Raw genomic sequence first — 16,941 nt, forward strand, 5'->3', positions numbered from 1 at the left:
TTTTCATGTTAGCGGACCCCTATTATTATTATTATTGTTATTATTATTATTATTATTATTATGTGTGCCATCTCTTGGCTGAATGTCCAGATTGCTCACTCCAGGTCCAGTGGTGGTCAAAGAAGCTAGGCTAACTATTAGCTTATCTGGTAACTGCAGTGTGTTAGTCAAAACACTGTTCACTGACAAACATATTTGAATATAAACCATTTTATATTGCAATGAATTAACATTGTAATTCCCCAAAAAAGATTGATGCAAAATCTTAGCAACAGAGATTTGCAGGGATGATTTTTTATACAGGCTAATATTACTGCAAGCGTCCATGCATTTCTAATTTTCCAAACATCTCTGAATACCCCTTGTATAACAAGAAATAAAACTCTCTGTTATCCATCTGCATCTCACTTTGTGCGTAGTTTATCTCAACATGCCCTTGATTGTCCGGAACCTCTCGGTGTCTAATCCTGTGATGCTCCACCACTATTATATCACACAGCGGCGATTAAAAGTTGGCTCATTTTCAAAGCCGAGTTTCCTCATCTGAAAATCTGTTCTGCTATCGTAGAATTTATGCTCATTAACGCCATTAATCCAGAAAGAAGATTGACTTGTCACAGTTCTGAAGTGTTACATAATTCATAATAACATAGCCCACGTACTCCCATCGCGTTTCCGTCCTGAGACCCGATCTGTGCGCAGACAGTGGCCAGCTCGATAATCCGACATCTGTCACTAGCTGTGCATGGGCAACTTTATCACCGCAACCTGAATCATTTAACAACAACTGATCCCGTGCAAAAAGCCTGGGATTATTTATCATTAATAAATAACGTGCTAGGAATTACTGGTGCTTCTGATCTAACCTGCACAATGCTCATTTTTATTCATCAAATATGTTAGACCAGGGGTGTTCGCCACTTTTTTAAGACGGCCAGTAAAACAGACATAAAGGGACAGTTTTTATTTTATTTTTTTTTTACTCTGACTCAGTCCTTCTCAAATAGTGTGGGGGGGCCCCCCTGGTGGAGCACAAGGGGGGCGCGTATGACCACCGGGAAACAGGCTTTTTCGGCGTAAAGTGTAATTGCACATTCACTCCACCAGGTGGTGCAAAGATGCTCCAGTGGTCAAAATGTGCAAGAGCAATCAACTTTTTCAATTGCTGTCAACAACATTTTTTTTTTCTAAATCACATTAATGATTATTGTAATTTAGAAATCAATCAGAACAACATTTTGAAACCTTCTTCTTCAGGTTTAAACGTGTAGGATATTGTTGTTCCTGTGTTAATGTTCTCGATCAATTTGCGTTTATCATGATTCGTTGTTTTAATATTTTTTTAGCATCAAACATTTCAGTTCAGAATCACTTTTATAGTAAAATAATAGAAAGAGGAAGAATGTATTGAGAATTGAGTTTTTTTTTACAGTTTCAGACTAACCTGTAACCCATATATTGCCTCTGAAAAGCATATATTGCTTTTTTTCCTTTGTTAATGGGAAAAATGATATAATTTTAAATATACAATTCTTATTGTGAGTGAGATAGTGAGTGAATAATGCAAAAAAAAAAGGCTATAATCGACCCATTGATCGAATCAAAACCCCTCGTAGAGTTCAGTTTTGGCCAAAAGGCCTGTGGCCCCGAGGCTTGCTTGTATGTCATGGTGATTAATTGATGAACCTTCTTGAATAATTGGCGCAAGACCACGGAATCATTTGACTGTGGTGACACGGAGCTTGCTCTCATCTCAAAGCATCCTTCATGGTGATGTATTATTTTAGCAACCGCTTCCACCATCCATTAGTAGTCAGGGCTGAATCTAGCCGTCAACAAAAGAAACATTACCCAAACAGCAATTTTTTTTTCACTTTATTTTATTTGAATTACTTATGTGACAATGAAAATCAAATAGCCCAGTGTACAATTTACTGGGCAAAGGAAGACTTCTACAGAGGTCAAAGTTATTTTCCAATCATCCCTTTAAGAGAAATACCACTTTAATGTGCTAAATTGAAATAAAAGTTTACAGAATGAAAAAAAAAATCCACATTTCTGCCTCGCTATAGTGATTCATTGTTGAATTCTGAACAGAGTAGTCAAAAAAAATCCATAAAAAAATAAGCTGCTTTATTCAGCCAATTCTAAAATTATACCGCTCTATGTTATTAGACTATAGATATTTTACCTTAATATTTAAAATATGTTTTTTAAGGGCTTAGGTGGACGATAGCTAAGAAAAAACACTGAGATAATATTATTTGGAGTGACGCAACTACCTGCAGGAATGCAGCTCAGAACATTTTCTGACATTTCACCTCTAAATCCGTGTGATCAGGTGTCGAGAATCATCAGCGTTTGAATCCTTCCCAGAAGGTAATGAGCGCTTGTTCTCTGAAAAATGCTCTTTGTATCGTACGTCATGTCTAGAAGTAAGATTTTATCAAGAAAATAAACACTTGAGCTGAAAATGCCAGGAATCCACGAAAGGGGTTCAAAGTGACAAGAGCTAAAAATGCAAACATTCTGACCGACGTGACAGATTCTTCACAGTCCTTTCCTGAGCTTTCAATTCCATATGTACATCAAATATATTCTTATGAAACACTTTTCCTCTTATTGCCCTACGCTCAAAGCAGGGGCGGAGCTACATGGTGGCCAGGGATGGCCGTGGCCACCCCCCCAACAAAGGGGACATTTTTTTTCGATCAAATGTTTTTCTGCCGCTCAAACGTGCACGCAGTACTGTTTGTTATACTACTGCCAGTTATCTGTATTAACTGCATATTTTAAATTATTGGATAAAATGAAATGATTTTTTTCATTTAACTCTGGCAGTTCAGTGGCCACCCCATAGAATAATTTCTGATTTTGCCCCTGGCACAAAGTAAGACTAACATAGCTTATTAGTGCTTGATAGCTATTTTCTGATGCCAGATACATTAATAACTTTTTCCCTTTCTGTTTATAGATAGATTTTTTCACTTATGTAAGTCTGTAAAACGAAATGTTACAGTTGAAGAAAAAAATCCCATTTATCATGAATGCAGAGCAGCATACGGCATCGAATCTGTAGCTAAACCTGTATGAATTTATTGAGAAACTCCGGCAGTATTTGGTATGCTGTTATCGTCATCGTATATTTTAATATTGACAATTTTCAAAAGAAGCAATGAGAAAACAAAATCAGAACTGTGCTCCTGTTTTTATTGCTTCTATCCAAGCTTTGGTCCAATACATTTTCTATGTTAGCTTATAGATGAAATGCTGTTTTGAATAGGATGTGATGATGTCTTTTGGAAAGACCAATAATTATTTCTTTTTAGTGCTGTTTGAACAGTCTCTTGTAAGGAAATATTGGTTTTTAAAAAATATTACATGATATGTGTAAGATATATCTGTAACACTAACGTGAATGTGCTCAAATCATAATTACACCATTTTAAAATCATTTTATTAATTAAATTAATCACCGATTATGTTATCTATCCTCTGATGTTATGAAAAATATGCATAGGTTCTTTTTTGAGGAGCAATAACTATTAACATTTTTTTTTTTGTTTTAATTTTGCAGTAGTTGTTGAAAAACCTCCAAAATGATCAGAAAACTTATTTTCATTTTGTTTAGTATATCTGGTTATGCTGAAAGTGAAATTACAAATTACATGTTAAGGTGCTAGTGAGTTAGTATTTTTTTTTGTATCCCTTTTCCAGTGCAAGTAATCTCACGTGCTGCTGATCAAATAGCAATGTACTCAGTTGCAGGTGATCAGGTATTTTCTCGTGATGGGAAAACGAAGCTTCATGAAGCACTTGTGTTGTTTATTGATATTTCCAGATGACACTCTTGGTTCAAAGAGACAGGGGGGATTTAATATATTTTCGGTGCACTGGTGTAGGTCTTTCAAACAAGAGCGCCATCTAGAGGAATACAAAAATATCACGGGTGCTTCATAAAGCTTCATTTTCCCATCACTAACATTTTTATATGGCTCATTGCATCTCAGTGCAGCAGTGCACACATTTGGAATGTGCCACTGAATTTGCGTCAACCAGTTTTACAAACAATGAGAATATTTGGTAAAAAAAAAAAAAAGTCATCACTGGAGCCCATCCTACTTTTATAATGGGTGCTTTTAGAAATTGAGACGGCACACAAACTATACCATACCTAAGAAATGTATTTACATTTGAAATTCAGTGATGTCAATTTATTAGAGCTCATTATTTGTATTGTGAGCACACTCAAAGTGACCATGTGAAAAAAGATTCAAGTTTCCACGAGGAAGGTCTTTCTCTAGACTTTTGCTTGATTGTAGTCGTTCCTTCTCTCATTTTTCTTAATTCACCACATTCATTCCATTTATGTCCCTGTTTTTCCTCAGCCTAGCATAATAGTCAGCGTTTCCGATGGCACTTTTGCATTTTTCTGCATTTTCCGACGAGATCTATCAGAGTTCATATTTCGGACTCTCTCCGATAAGACCTTTGATCCAGAGTCCTGGTGGCCTGTAAGCGTTCAAACTCGTGACGGCTGTTCCGGTCGGGACTGAGGTTCGCCAGCGCCCTATTCCCGCCACCTACATCCTCCTCCTCCTCCTCGCGGTTGAGGAAAGCCAGCTCGTTTTCGTAGCAGAACGAGTTTGACGCGGGTACGAGAAATTTGTTCTCCAGCATGTCCTTGGCACTGCATCGGGGCGTGGACGGCACTTCATAGGTTTTGTGAAAGTGAGCGTAATCCACCTTGTAAAGGTTCTTATCCTCAAACAAGACGGGCTCGAACCTGTGTCCCCAAAGGATCTCCGAGGCCAAGTAGGAACTCCGCGCCTGAGTGGTCATGGCCGTGGCTTCCACCATCCCCTCCAAGATCACCACAATCTCAAAATCAGATGTCTCCAGGTCCTGTTTGCTAATCCCGAAAAGAGGGCTCTCCTCATCGATCTCGTGGAGGATGGTTATGGGCGAAACCAAAAAGATCCTGTCCAGGCCTTTGTCGAAGCCCACGTTGATGTCTATTTGGTCCAGGGGAATATATTCTCCTTCGTCTGTGATCCGAGGCTTGATGAGCTGCGCTCTGACGTGGGCCTCCACGATGTGGCTCTTGCGAAGGTTCCCCACCCGCCACATGAGACACAGTTTTCCATCCCGCATGGCAATGACGGCGTTGTGGCTGAACAACAGCGTTTGCGCTCGTTTCTTAGGCCTCGCCATCTTGGCCATGATGGCGCCGATCATGAAGCAGTCAATAATGCAGCCCACTATGGACTGGAAGACCACCATGAAGACGGCGACGGGGCACTCCTCGGTGACGCAGCGGTAGCCGTAGCCTATAGTGGACTGCGTTTCAATGGAGAAGAGAAAAGCCGCCACAAATCCGTTGACTTGCAGGACGCACGGGGTGAAGTTGTCATCTCCCGCCGGATTATCCAGATCCCCGTGAAGCAAGGCGATGACCCAAAAGGCCAAGCCGAAGGCCAGCCAAGAAACGACAAAGACGAGGGTGAAGACCACCAGCATCCATCGCCAGCGGATGTCCACGCACGTGGTGAAGATGTCGGCCATGTAGCGCTGCGACTTGTCGTCCATGTTGGCGAACTGCACGTTGCACTGCCCGTTCTTCTTGACAAAGCGGTTGCGGCACTTGCGGCGCGTGTGGATCTTGCCATTGCCAAAACCGTTCATACCATGCATGGTAGTGAGACGGAGGCCCTCTTCCTCGGATGACACGATGCTGTAGCGGTTGATCCTTGCCGCGCTCATTCTCCCGGCGCCTCCGGCTGCGGGGTCAGGGGAGAGAAGCTGGCCATCGAGTCCCGGCGTGTGATGGAGGCCCCTCGCGGCTGGATCACTTGGAAAGTCGCATTTTGGTCGGCTTGGGATCGAATCCGGTCCCTGGAAGGAGAAGTTATCAGTCACTTCATACATTAATCAGTTTCTTGAGGTACTCTAGTAATTAGGCACTCAATTAATTATTTTCGGTAGTAAAGTAAAAGATTACCTTAAATCTTGAGTATCGAAAGTAATCCGATACTCTTAGTCCAAAGTAATTGATTACTTCTGTTTTTAATCACCAAAAATTATCGATCGCTTTTGTACTGTTGTTTCTGACGTTATTGATTACTTTAGTACATAAGTATTAATTAGTACTTAAGTACAGAAAATAAACTGTTATTTTAGTCCTATAAAGGGAAATAATTGACTCCTAAAAATTGTTAAAGGCAGCAATTACCTAATTCAATCACACAGACATATTTTTATGTATCTTTCATGAGTCTATAAGTCTAGACAATCTTTAAAAACCTACAGTATTTATTGATTTATTTGATTTCAAGTGTTATATCTAAAAGGGTAAAAAAAAGACTTTTCAAAACATAATTGTCGAGTTTTAGCTCATTGATTTAGTCCAAATCTTTGGTGAACTTTATTTTTAAAATGACAAATTAAACAAATTAATATGTTTTGTTGCCCAGCTTGGTGACAATGCGGTAACCAGCACTGTCGTCGGGTTACGTCATAAAATGTGACAGGCTGTCATTTCTCGATCCAAAAAGTGAATGCCAAGTCAATAAATTGTTGGTTTTCACTTTGTCTTGCTTGTATTTTTAGCCGATGAGCTGCACGGCGTGCAGATGTGACGAATCCAGCTGAAAAGCCTCCCTCTGTTCTTTTGTCTATTGTCCTTTCAGCAGAATAGTTTTGTCTGCGAGTAGCGTTTGCTAACACTTACGCTAACTCCCAGTGGGCTTCGATGTGTGCCACTTTTTCCATGGACACGCAGCAGCAGATGCTGCATGCTGGGACGTAGGGAGTGGGACTCGCTTTGACCCCATTGTGTACAACGTACTTTATTAATCATTTTGGGAAGGATGCGTTACATTTATATCGGCCTCCCATGGTGCTTTTTTTTTTTCCATGACCTGAATGGCATACTTGCTGTAATTATATATTGTGGTTGGTGTTTAGTTATTGGGTCTTACCAGGTAGAAACATATTTACTGTATGTGTTGGAACGATAGCAAAACAACCTGGACATCATGCTGGATTTCGAACTTCAGGTCAAGGGCTTCTACCCATGAGGGACCGGACTGCGGTCCCCTCTGGGCGCAGGCAGCTTTTATCGCCTGGCCGCAGCCGCTCTGTGTCTGTCGGCCTGACTCGGGCCCCGAAGACTTGACGGATCACTCATGTGCACTCCCAAATCCCACATGTCTGGACGTCTGGCCTCGGGCCAAAGTTGCCCGATTCTGGAGCCGTATTGCCTCATTCTCGGTGTCTCAAGAGGGAGGTTCTTCTACTAGTATCAGGTACTGTAGCGAAAATGAATTTCAGATAGGAAAACGTCGCCACATGTGCCCCCGGTGCTCCATGATACGATGACCCGTGACAAGTGAACTTCGCCTTCGACATCTTAATACGTGACCTGAGTAGTACTCTACACTGTGAGCAGTCTATCACAGACATGCAGTATCGGGTATCCGGTGTGTTGGTTGAATGAAAGTAAAAACCGTCCAGGAGTCCTTGGGATCATTAGATAAGTACTTCTCTCATCTCTACCAATGAACGTAAGCAGTCTTACCCAAGGGCATTAAAGGGACAGTGTGTGCAAGATTTTGGAATAAATTAAATGATTGTAAATTTGAAAAATTTGCAAATGAATGTGTTTTAAATATCATCATAGGTCTAGTTATCATTAAATTATATTACTTGGGGGGTGGCACTTCTCCATAGGCGGCCATGTTTGTTATACATAGCTACGGACAATGGTAAATGCAGCGCCTGCAGCACCTCCTGCTGACCATAATCAAAAACTCTCTAAATCTTACACACTTTACCTTTAATGCATAATAATATATCCGGTATATCATTTTTCCAGGTCTTTAGTTTGCTAAATTAACCCATTTTATTAGTACGATCTGACGGTACGCCCCAAACGAAAACATCAAAAATCATCTCATTTTACTCAACTTTTTTAAAATCTTACTTTGCTGATGACTTAAGTAATAATCCGTAATTCAGAATTTTGAATTTAATAAATTGATGAAAAAGCATTGAATTAAAAGATGTTTTGAAGGCGTTAAATCTTTTGACCAGTACCGTTCTTGCATCCGTGACTTATTTTGACGTACAGTAGGGCAGTAGATGGTTTATTGTACCTTCTGCCTGTATGCAGTATGAATAAATCATATTTTTGTCAGCTTTTTGTCAAGGTACCACCGATTCATGTGGGAAGCCTTGTCAAATTGTTTAAGCCGCATGGTCACTGCATGTGTCATCGAATCCGCCGAGCCTGTTCTCGGGGGGCCTGCGGAGGGCCGTCCGGGAGGGGAGCTGAGAGCGCTGATTAGGCCGAACCGAATGTATAATTGGATGTGCGCAACAATGGGGGCGATCGGGAGGATAATGAAGTGGAGTGGGAGGGGGCACTTGATGTGAAGACGAGCACGCGGGGAAACTGAGCTAAGCCGCTACGACGGCTGCCCACCTCCCGGGGCCATTGTTGAAGGGAGAGCCCGGGATCAGGTGTCGTTGGATTTTCCTATAGCGCACCGTGTGCAGCTTTATCTCTTCTCAAATAACGTACAGGTATTTTGCTGGGGAAAATCATCGCTTGAACACGCCGTCTGCGTGTCCAAGCTTTATGTTAACCCAGGGGTGTCGAACGTATGGAGCGCGGGCCGGATACGGCCTGTAAGGAGTTTTAAACAGTCCAGCAAAAAAACGTAATTTTATATATATATATATATATATATATATATATATATATATATATATATATATATATATATATATATGTCATTATGTGCAACAGCACCATTTTATATTGTTAATTTTCTTTGCACATCACTGTACTCCTTGAAAAGTTGTACAACCACATACTACAATTGGGGCTTTTGACTTCCACTGGAAATTTGTGTTTCAGGCCGAACAGAATGCATATACATACATTTATTTATTTACTAATTTATTTATGTATATTTTAATTTATTAATTCATTAATTTGTGATGCATTTTTACCATACTGAGCTCATGGCGCAGAGATTAGCTTTGAGTTAGTGGCAAAAAATGTTGACATAAATGTCGATTGTAGTATTTTTACAAAAGCAAACTCCTTAAGGAGCCAAAAGTTTCAAATTGTATTCAAAGTGTGTAAACATAAGGGATTACTGGACGATGCACGCCACTGATAGATGAGGGCGGCGAATTAAACATGTTTTAACATTTTACATTCACATTGCTGTAACTTTTTTGAGCTACCTCCATGTATTATACATAATTTTAAAGGAAATTATGTGAACCATTAGAATGTATCAATTTGTCAATTTTCATTTTCAGAGACATGAGTCTGATTTTGTCACTATTTTTTTATTATTGAATTTATTAGGTGCCTTTTACAAAATATATATCATATGAACATTAAAAAAAAAAAGAATATTTTCATTCAAATATTTTGTTATTACTAGCTATTGCAAATCGGGTTCAGGCTGACATTGCATTGCAAAAATCTACATATAAGTGACTCTAATTGTTTTTAAGTTACATAACATGATTTTACCGATCCGGCCCACATGAGAACAGATTTTGCTCTGTGTGCCCCCTGAGCTAAAACGAGTTTGACGCCCCTAACCGCTCGCTATTTTGCATGCGTGCGAATCCTTTTCCAGCCTATGTCTGACTCCTCCCCTCTGCGCTGGGGTTTCATCACAGGTGGCCCCTGAGAGAGGTGCTAGTGAGAAGTGTTCATTTAGAACTGAGTCATCTCATGTCAGTGCAGCAGCTGTTAAATTCTATGGAGTTTTTTGGGGGCAAGCTGCACCTGTAGCAGTTCTGCCATTTCGGAATCTGTCTCCCCATTGATCATTCCTGCATAGAAGATCATTATTTGCGATTAAAACAAAAAAATCTCATCTACCTGATGATTCACCCTCCCGGAACGTGTCATTTAAAATGACCTCTTTGCAAGCTCGAAACCCACTTCGGCCACTAAAAATGAGTGGCGCCAACAAAGCAGAGATGAAAAGCAGGATGAGGTCATGAAGCTGTCACACCGCGCTGCATTTCGGTATTCATTTGCCTCGGCCGCTCTCCCTGTTGGCTTTGTTTATGTGCGCACGCACTAAGGCACTCAGCTCGCAGGTATTATCCAAGTTTTGGCACTGAATCACCTGAAATAGTCCACTCAGGTAGATGAGTACATAAAATGGCTCTGATGGGAACCTGTGGATTTATTCTTTGGTAGATTTTTTTTTTTTTTTTTTTTTGTCTTAAATGGACAACACAATTACTTGTTGAAACCTATTCCAATATTATACAAATTTGGACATTGAATCACTTGAAAGAGTCCAGTCAGGGAAATGAGTACATAAAATGGTTCTGCTGGGAACCTGATTTGTATTTTTGTAAATTTAGGACACTCGCTAGCCACAGTATTAGGTACCCCCGAGAGATATGCTTTCCTTTCCTTCAATTTTATATTTATCTTAGCAATATTAGTGCAGTTTTTATATGTTTTAAGTCGAAAATGCTTTGTGCAAATCAAGCTTAGGCCTCAAGCAAAGCCAGTACGCAATATCAGTGTAGTACATCTACACTGACTTGATGGTAGCAACTAGTTATTTGGGGTTAGCAAATACAAATCCAAGTGCACTTGCTCACACTTCATCCATAGAGAAGGTGAAGGTCGGTTTATTCTGTTACTTTATGTGTACATTCTTAAGGTACGTGGATTGAAGTTGGTGGTGAATTGTGTCGATTTCTCACCTTGAATTCTTCCTGTCTTCGAGCAGATTGCACGCAGGACTCTTCTCTTGCTGTTTCAGCCGAACTGAGGCATCTCTGAACTGAGCTCTCCCCTCTTTTGTTTTAGTCCAATTCCCGAATAAACCACCTGCTCATCCTTAGCATCAGAATGCATGCGCTCCTTTTACATTTCTTCATCCTTGCTCGGTCGGAAGACAGAGGATAAGGGAAATCCACTTCTCCTCTCTCGATCTCGGATGCGGCAAAAGAAAACACTATCCCAAGTAACGAAGACGAAAATTCAGTTTCAGTCAACTTGTGCGACGTGAAGACAATCCCTCAGTTCCCATGAAAATGTCCAAGAGTTCCTCACCGCTTATTAAGTGAACACCTTCTCTCTATCAATCTTTGCAATCTGATCTCATTGGACTTGCTGCTCTCTCTCTCTCTCTCGTTCTATCACACTCTCCTTTCTCTCCCCCCCTCACTCGCTCCCTCTCTGAAGTGTCACAGAAGCTGCCATTTGCAGCCTACCTCTCTCTCCGTCCCTCTATCTGCCTATTTTCTTTCTCCCATGCTCCCTTCTTACTCCCTTCCATGGCACTACCAGTTGACAGCAACTTGATGCATCATTCAAAAAAAAAAAAAAACGGAGCCTTGACAATCCCTCCATTGTGTCGGATCACAATCGGAAAGTAAATAGAAGACACATTATGAAGATTCTAGTCTTTCTTTTGTTCCCTAAACAAAGATTTCACACATCAAATTAAGAGTGCACTCAGCCTCAACTCGGAGTTAAGTCCTGTTATCACGCCTGTTATGTGCTGTATTAGTTGTAATAGTAGGTTGACTACTATATTGAAAGTGAATAGGATATGCTGTAGGACGCTGGAAGTTAGTCAGTCCCAGGTAGAGTGATTCCTTTCATACTTTTCAAACACAATGAAAAATTGTACTTTACAGTCGATGGCGTAATGCTGGAGTTTCCAAACGTCAACCTCTGAGGGCCACGCACAGAAAAATCAAAGGCTGCAAGGGCCACTTTCAGTTCCTTTTTTTAAATTCATCAAGTACATGAAAATCAACCAGCGCTACTACATGGACTGCTTTTTATTGTGCAAATACTTTTACACTAAAAAAACAGTCAGAACTGGTCAATAACACACTAGAAATTATTTGCATGTTCATTGAAGATCAGCCAAATCCTATTTCTATTTTCAGAAGCAAAACAAGAGCAGTCTGTGATAAGATTACCATTTTTAAATCGGTTACTTGGTAACAAATCACAATTTGTACCTCTCTACAGAAGAGAAAGTGGAGGAAATCATTTTTTGCTTGTAGAAATGAATGATCTTATACATCATATAGTGTTATGACGTGAAATGATGTTGCTAGCTCAGTTGTAAACAGCCAATTTTCATCTGTGTATATTTAGAAAAGTCTCTTAAATACTGTATGTACAACAAATTTATTTGTAGCAAATGTCATTTTTGGTATGTTTTGCAGGCCGAAGCGGCGGAAAAATGAATGCATTTTGTATTTTGACCATTTTTGGGTAATTTTTGTTCATATTCTTATTTTAGCCCAGGGATTATGTGATAACTAAGTCGTCACTTTGACATGTTGTCAACAACGAGGTCAAATTTCAGCTCCTTGCTTTCTCTTTGATGTGAAATGCCTTTGATGTAAAGATCAAATGATAGGACAAAAAACTGCACAAGGCTTAAAAACGCTACAACGAGGCGCTCTAAAGTGCTAATTACTTGCACTTATTCGCAGTTGCATCCATTTTTTTAAATATTTATAGTGCTACAATACAGCTAAAGTTACTGTTTTTTGCAACTAAGCCTCTGATTGGAGACAGAAGTTCATTTTTTGCCCATGGAAAAGACACAAAGTAAGCTCAAGTCCAATAATTAACCCTGTGTTGCACATTTGTTCGGAATTCATCTTGAGGGACAGAAATGGACTCTTCCATGTACCCCCGTTCCCTTGCGTATCGCACACTTACCAAAGTGTGAAATCCTTAGCGCTCGAGAGGGCAAGTCATCAGTCAAATAGTGAGCGAGAGGACAGTGCGAAAGAAAGGGAGCGTGTTGAATGAGTGTGAGGTTTCTAAATCCAGCAATGGTGCCTCAGCCTCAGCTTTATCACTAATGATTCATCGGTGTAGGAAACCTCAATTTTTTTTCCGTTTTTCTCGCTCCTCGCCGCTGATTTCGGACTCGCGCGGGGCGATTTGCAATACCCCGTGTGTGATCATCACCCGGCCATTGTGTTTTGGGCCGAGGGACATGGGCTAATGGGAGCTCAAAGAGACCCTTGAAAGCGCCTCTCAGTCTGTGTCGGCAACAGGTATTGTGCGGCGCTTTGCCGATTGCGGGGCTCCGACGCCGTTGGCGCTGCCGGCGCGGAGAACAGTAGATCACAAGGTTCTCACATCCCTACTCCGGACCTTGTTATGTAAGTGTGCCATATTCACAGGTGGCAGCACACATATGCATGTCTGTGTCTCAATGAGAGGGTTTTGCCTCCTACAGAGATGGCTAAGTAGGGATCACAGTCGCTGCCATGGATACAGGTATAACACATTTTGACTATTTTCAGACCAATTGGGAGAGGAGGTGCTGCTGGTCACGTAGAGACACCGGCGAAAATAAAGACGCGCACATCATGACGCCGACGTTGTGGTTGACTTTGGGCATTTGCTGGAATTTGTCTCTGAAAATCCTTTCGATTGAATTCGAGGATTCGTTTAGACGTTTTATTCGATTTTGAAGATAATGGCCCAAAAGGTGAAGACTGAGCACTACCAAGTAAAGTCCGGTATCCCTCATTCACTACTGTATGTAAACAGTTGATAGCTTTTGGTTACATTTGCACCTTGAGGATCGGTATGCTGAGTTTGACACCTGTGCTATAGAGGACCTAAAACATGATGTTTTATGATTTCCCCCATGTAATATGTGAATATCAATTACATTTAACACGTTGACGATTTAATTTCATGTTAAACATGGGTTTTATGGTATTGATTTTTCGAACCAGGAAATAAAACGCCTCCTTTGCATAGACTGCGTCTTTTACCTTGTGGCTGCCTTGCCCCCTTCATGACGTAGATCAATGGCGGCGGGCCACGCAATATGCATCCGTTCATCGTCATCTTCCTGACGAGGCTCGCGGCTGATGGAGACTATTTCAAAAATAGGCGTTTTACTGACATTAAAATGCAAAACATCATCAATACACCACTCTCACGAACACACCTTCCTCCTATCAAATCAGTCCTTGTGGCAACTCAGTATTCGTAACAATAGTTCCGCCCACGGGTGCATTATTTACTACCGGCACTAATCGATTTAAGCATTCCTACAGTCAAATGTGTGTTAATAAATGAAATGTTGCTGTTTACTTGACTCGGTGCAAAATCTCTACTCCTACACTGACCTACCTTCACGTACATTTTAGTTTAATGAAAGCTCTCATATGTGGCCTAATGGAGAAGGCACTGTCCTCCTAAGACAGGGATTGTGGGTTTGAGTCCCATCTGGGGTGTCTAGGTCTTTGTTTGAAAATGAATGTAAGATTTATATTTCACACTCGACCTCCATCCCGTGCGTATGACCTCGTGCTTTCTCTCTATTTAGTTTTGCTCAAATTGCATGTATGGTCTTTGCTATTTTGCATTCAGCCTACATGCAAAATGCCCATTTCCACAATTTTCTGAGCTTCATGCCTGTTAACTATTTTAGGGACTTTGGTGCCATTGCTGTTTATTTCTTTCTTTTTTTTTTTTTTTTGCAACTTCTTGTCAGCAGGGATTAGGAATGTGATATCACTGTACTCGCATTGGCAGAGAAAGTTGTGAAGTGGGCCTCTTGTTCTTCAGCCTTGTTGCTTATTGATTAAATCTTCAACAGTAGTCAAGAAACATTATCTCTGAAAAGTGAATAAAATCTCGCCTTCAGGTCGAGGAGAACGCGCACCTCAAACAAGAAGAACTTGACTTCTGTCTTTTGTTTCATGAAGGTCTGAGACTGTAACATAAGCTCTTTTCTACTATCCAATACCATTATTACAGACTGGAAATTTGACAATGAACAGTTTCAATTTACCGAAAGAATGATGGTCTTTTGATCTTATTCATTTCATATGATGAGCAAAAATATTTTTTCTCATATATATATATATATATATATATATATATATATATATATATATATATATATATATATATATATATATATATATATATATATATTTAAATGGGAACAGTTGCCATGTTAGTAGGCGCATTGCATCAGGGATAGCGTTTGGGCCGCTTCTGTTTCCTAATCCCGACCTTGGAGACTCATTCGCATTGTGCTCGAACAGTTGCCGTGCATTTCTGCACTAATCCTACATCAACATGAGCCAGAGCCTATTCTGACATATAGAACTTGATCACTCTTCAATTGTGAGTTACTGGAACATCTCGCTTCTTTATGACTCATAGATTTTTGCTCTACTACTTCTTTTATTAGTATTAAGAGTTGTATGGTCGGGAAGAGGACTGTGTAGTTTCACAGACTTGTTAATGTGGGTGTTGGAACTTTCATGTCTGGACGGGAGTGTTTGTGCATGCACACAGGGCTATTTGTAGCAGGTCTTGACTCCCGGGGAGCCAAACTTCCATCTGTCCATTCCACTGAGCGCAGCCCAGCAAAAGTCCTAATTTTATCCCAAATTTCCCGGCAGCTGACCCTTTATTAGCTCGATGGCATCTTTCATTTTTGATATATTGATATAGAAAAAGTTGTTTCTTCTCAGTTCCAACAGGGACACACAGTCATCTTCAGATGAGGGAACAACAGGTCCTCACTTAGCAGTCACATGAGTGCCACGCGGAACAAAAATTTCAAATGTTTTGCTTTCATGTTGAGATGCAGTAAAAAAAAAAAAAAAACATACGACCCGTTACAACATGAATTAACTAGTTGGGCATATGGCGGTTTTGTGAAAGCATATGGTTCCGTGCCACTTTTGCCTTCAGCTTGAGGCTTTTTTGGAGGAAACAGGAAGAACCCATTCATAAGACTACGAGGAGATGCTGTCCTGTTTACAAGAAAACTCGAGTACAGAGGACACGCCAGCGCCATGTGCTGGATTTAACCCTTGTGCAGTATTTTCATCATTTTTGGGTCATTTTCTTCCACAATCGTTCTTGCGGTATTTTAGCCGAGGGATGGCACACTAATGCTAATGTGATAACGAAGTGGTCGTGCCATGTTGAACTCTGACATGTCACCATCTGGGTGAAATTTCAGCTCCCTAATGTTTTCTTTCAATGCTTTTCCTTTGGTTCGAAATGACTTTGATGTAAAGATAAAAGAATTGGGGAACATATTGCATAGGAATGAAAAGATTTGTACTGTAAACTTTCATGGTATGCTACTTCAGCCTCTTTTACAGAGAGATCCAACATAATTGACATTCATCATTTACCGTAATTGACTCGTCTCCTAGAAAATTGTGTCACTCGTTTCAATGCGCATCCGTACAAAACTTAACAAACTAAAGGCATCCACTGCTGTGCAAATAAGTCACTATAAAACAGTTTAGCAATAAGCTGCATGATGTTCCATTTAATTTGCCCTTAATTTAAAAAGACAGCTGTATGTTTCCTATCACGGACCCAAAAAAGCATAACTAAATTTGATGATACTTGTCGTAACCTTGTTAAAATCTCACTTACATCCTGAATTGGTACCCCCATTTGAGGTCCACTGGTATTGAATATTGTCATAGAAAAAAAACGGGAACATTGAATCTTTTACTGGCAGTGTAACAAGGTCCATATGTCTGTGTGAAAAGGCATAATTCTGCGGAGGCTGGCTATTATTCTCCTGCAATTTAACGAGAGCATAACAACTATTCAAATGGAGCAAAGCTTATTTACATCTTGATGAATATTATCCAGAAAATGGACCATTCAAAAGGACGTGCTTTTTTTCAAGCCGGTCATCTCGCAAAACCGATAAAAGGCGCCTTCAATACAAAGTACATAATAGCTTCATGGAGGAAAGCGGACAGGTTCGTGTCAAACGATCTTCTCATTTTGATTTATTAGATCATTGTTGGTTGGTACTCTTCTTCTCAAATGATAAAAACAATGCTATTGCTCTTTGAATGACCTCGGAAAACCTGGGTAGCAACACCATC

General features: G+C 40.3%; 1 protein-coding gene across 1 annotated transcript; it reads right to left on the bottom strand.

The window, feature by feature from the left end:
- Nucleotides 1–1,862: 1,862 nt before the first annotated feature.
- Nucleotides 1,863–11,103, bottom strand: kcnj12a (potassium inwardly rectifying channel subfamily J member 12a). The gene is made up of 2 exons (XM_088438916.1): nucleotides 10,762–11,103; nucleotides 1,863–5,895 (listed from the first exon to the last, which is right to left on the bottom strand). Exon 2 carries the CDS (start codon nucleotides 5,761–5,763, stop codon nucleotides 4,462–4,464), a length of 1,302 nt encoding a protein of 433 aa, XP_088295042.1. The 5' UTR covers nucleotides 5,764–5,895; nucleotides 10,762–11,103; the 3' UTR covers nucleotides 1,863–4,461.
- Nucleotides 11,104–16,941: the final 5,838 nt, after the last annotated feature.

This window comes from Hippichthys cyanospilos, chromosome 17 (assembly GCF_059441005.1).
Source record: "Hippichthys cyanospilos isolate Australia breed blue-spotted pipefish chromosome 17, RoL_Hcya_1.0, whole genome shotgun sequence".
In the NCBI taxonomy this organism is placed as follows: Eukaryota; Metazoa; Chordata; class Actinopteri; order Syngnathiformes; family Syngnathidae; genus Hippichthys; species Hippichthys cyanospilos.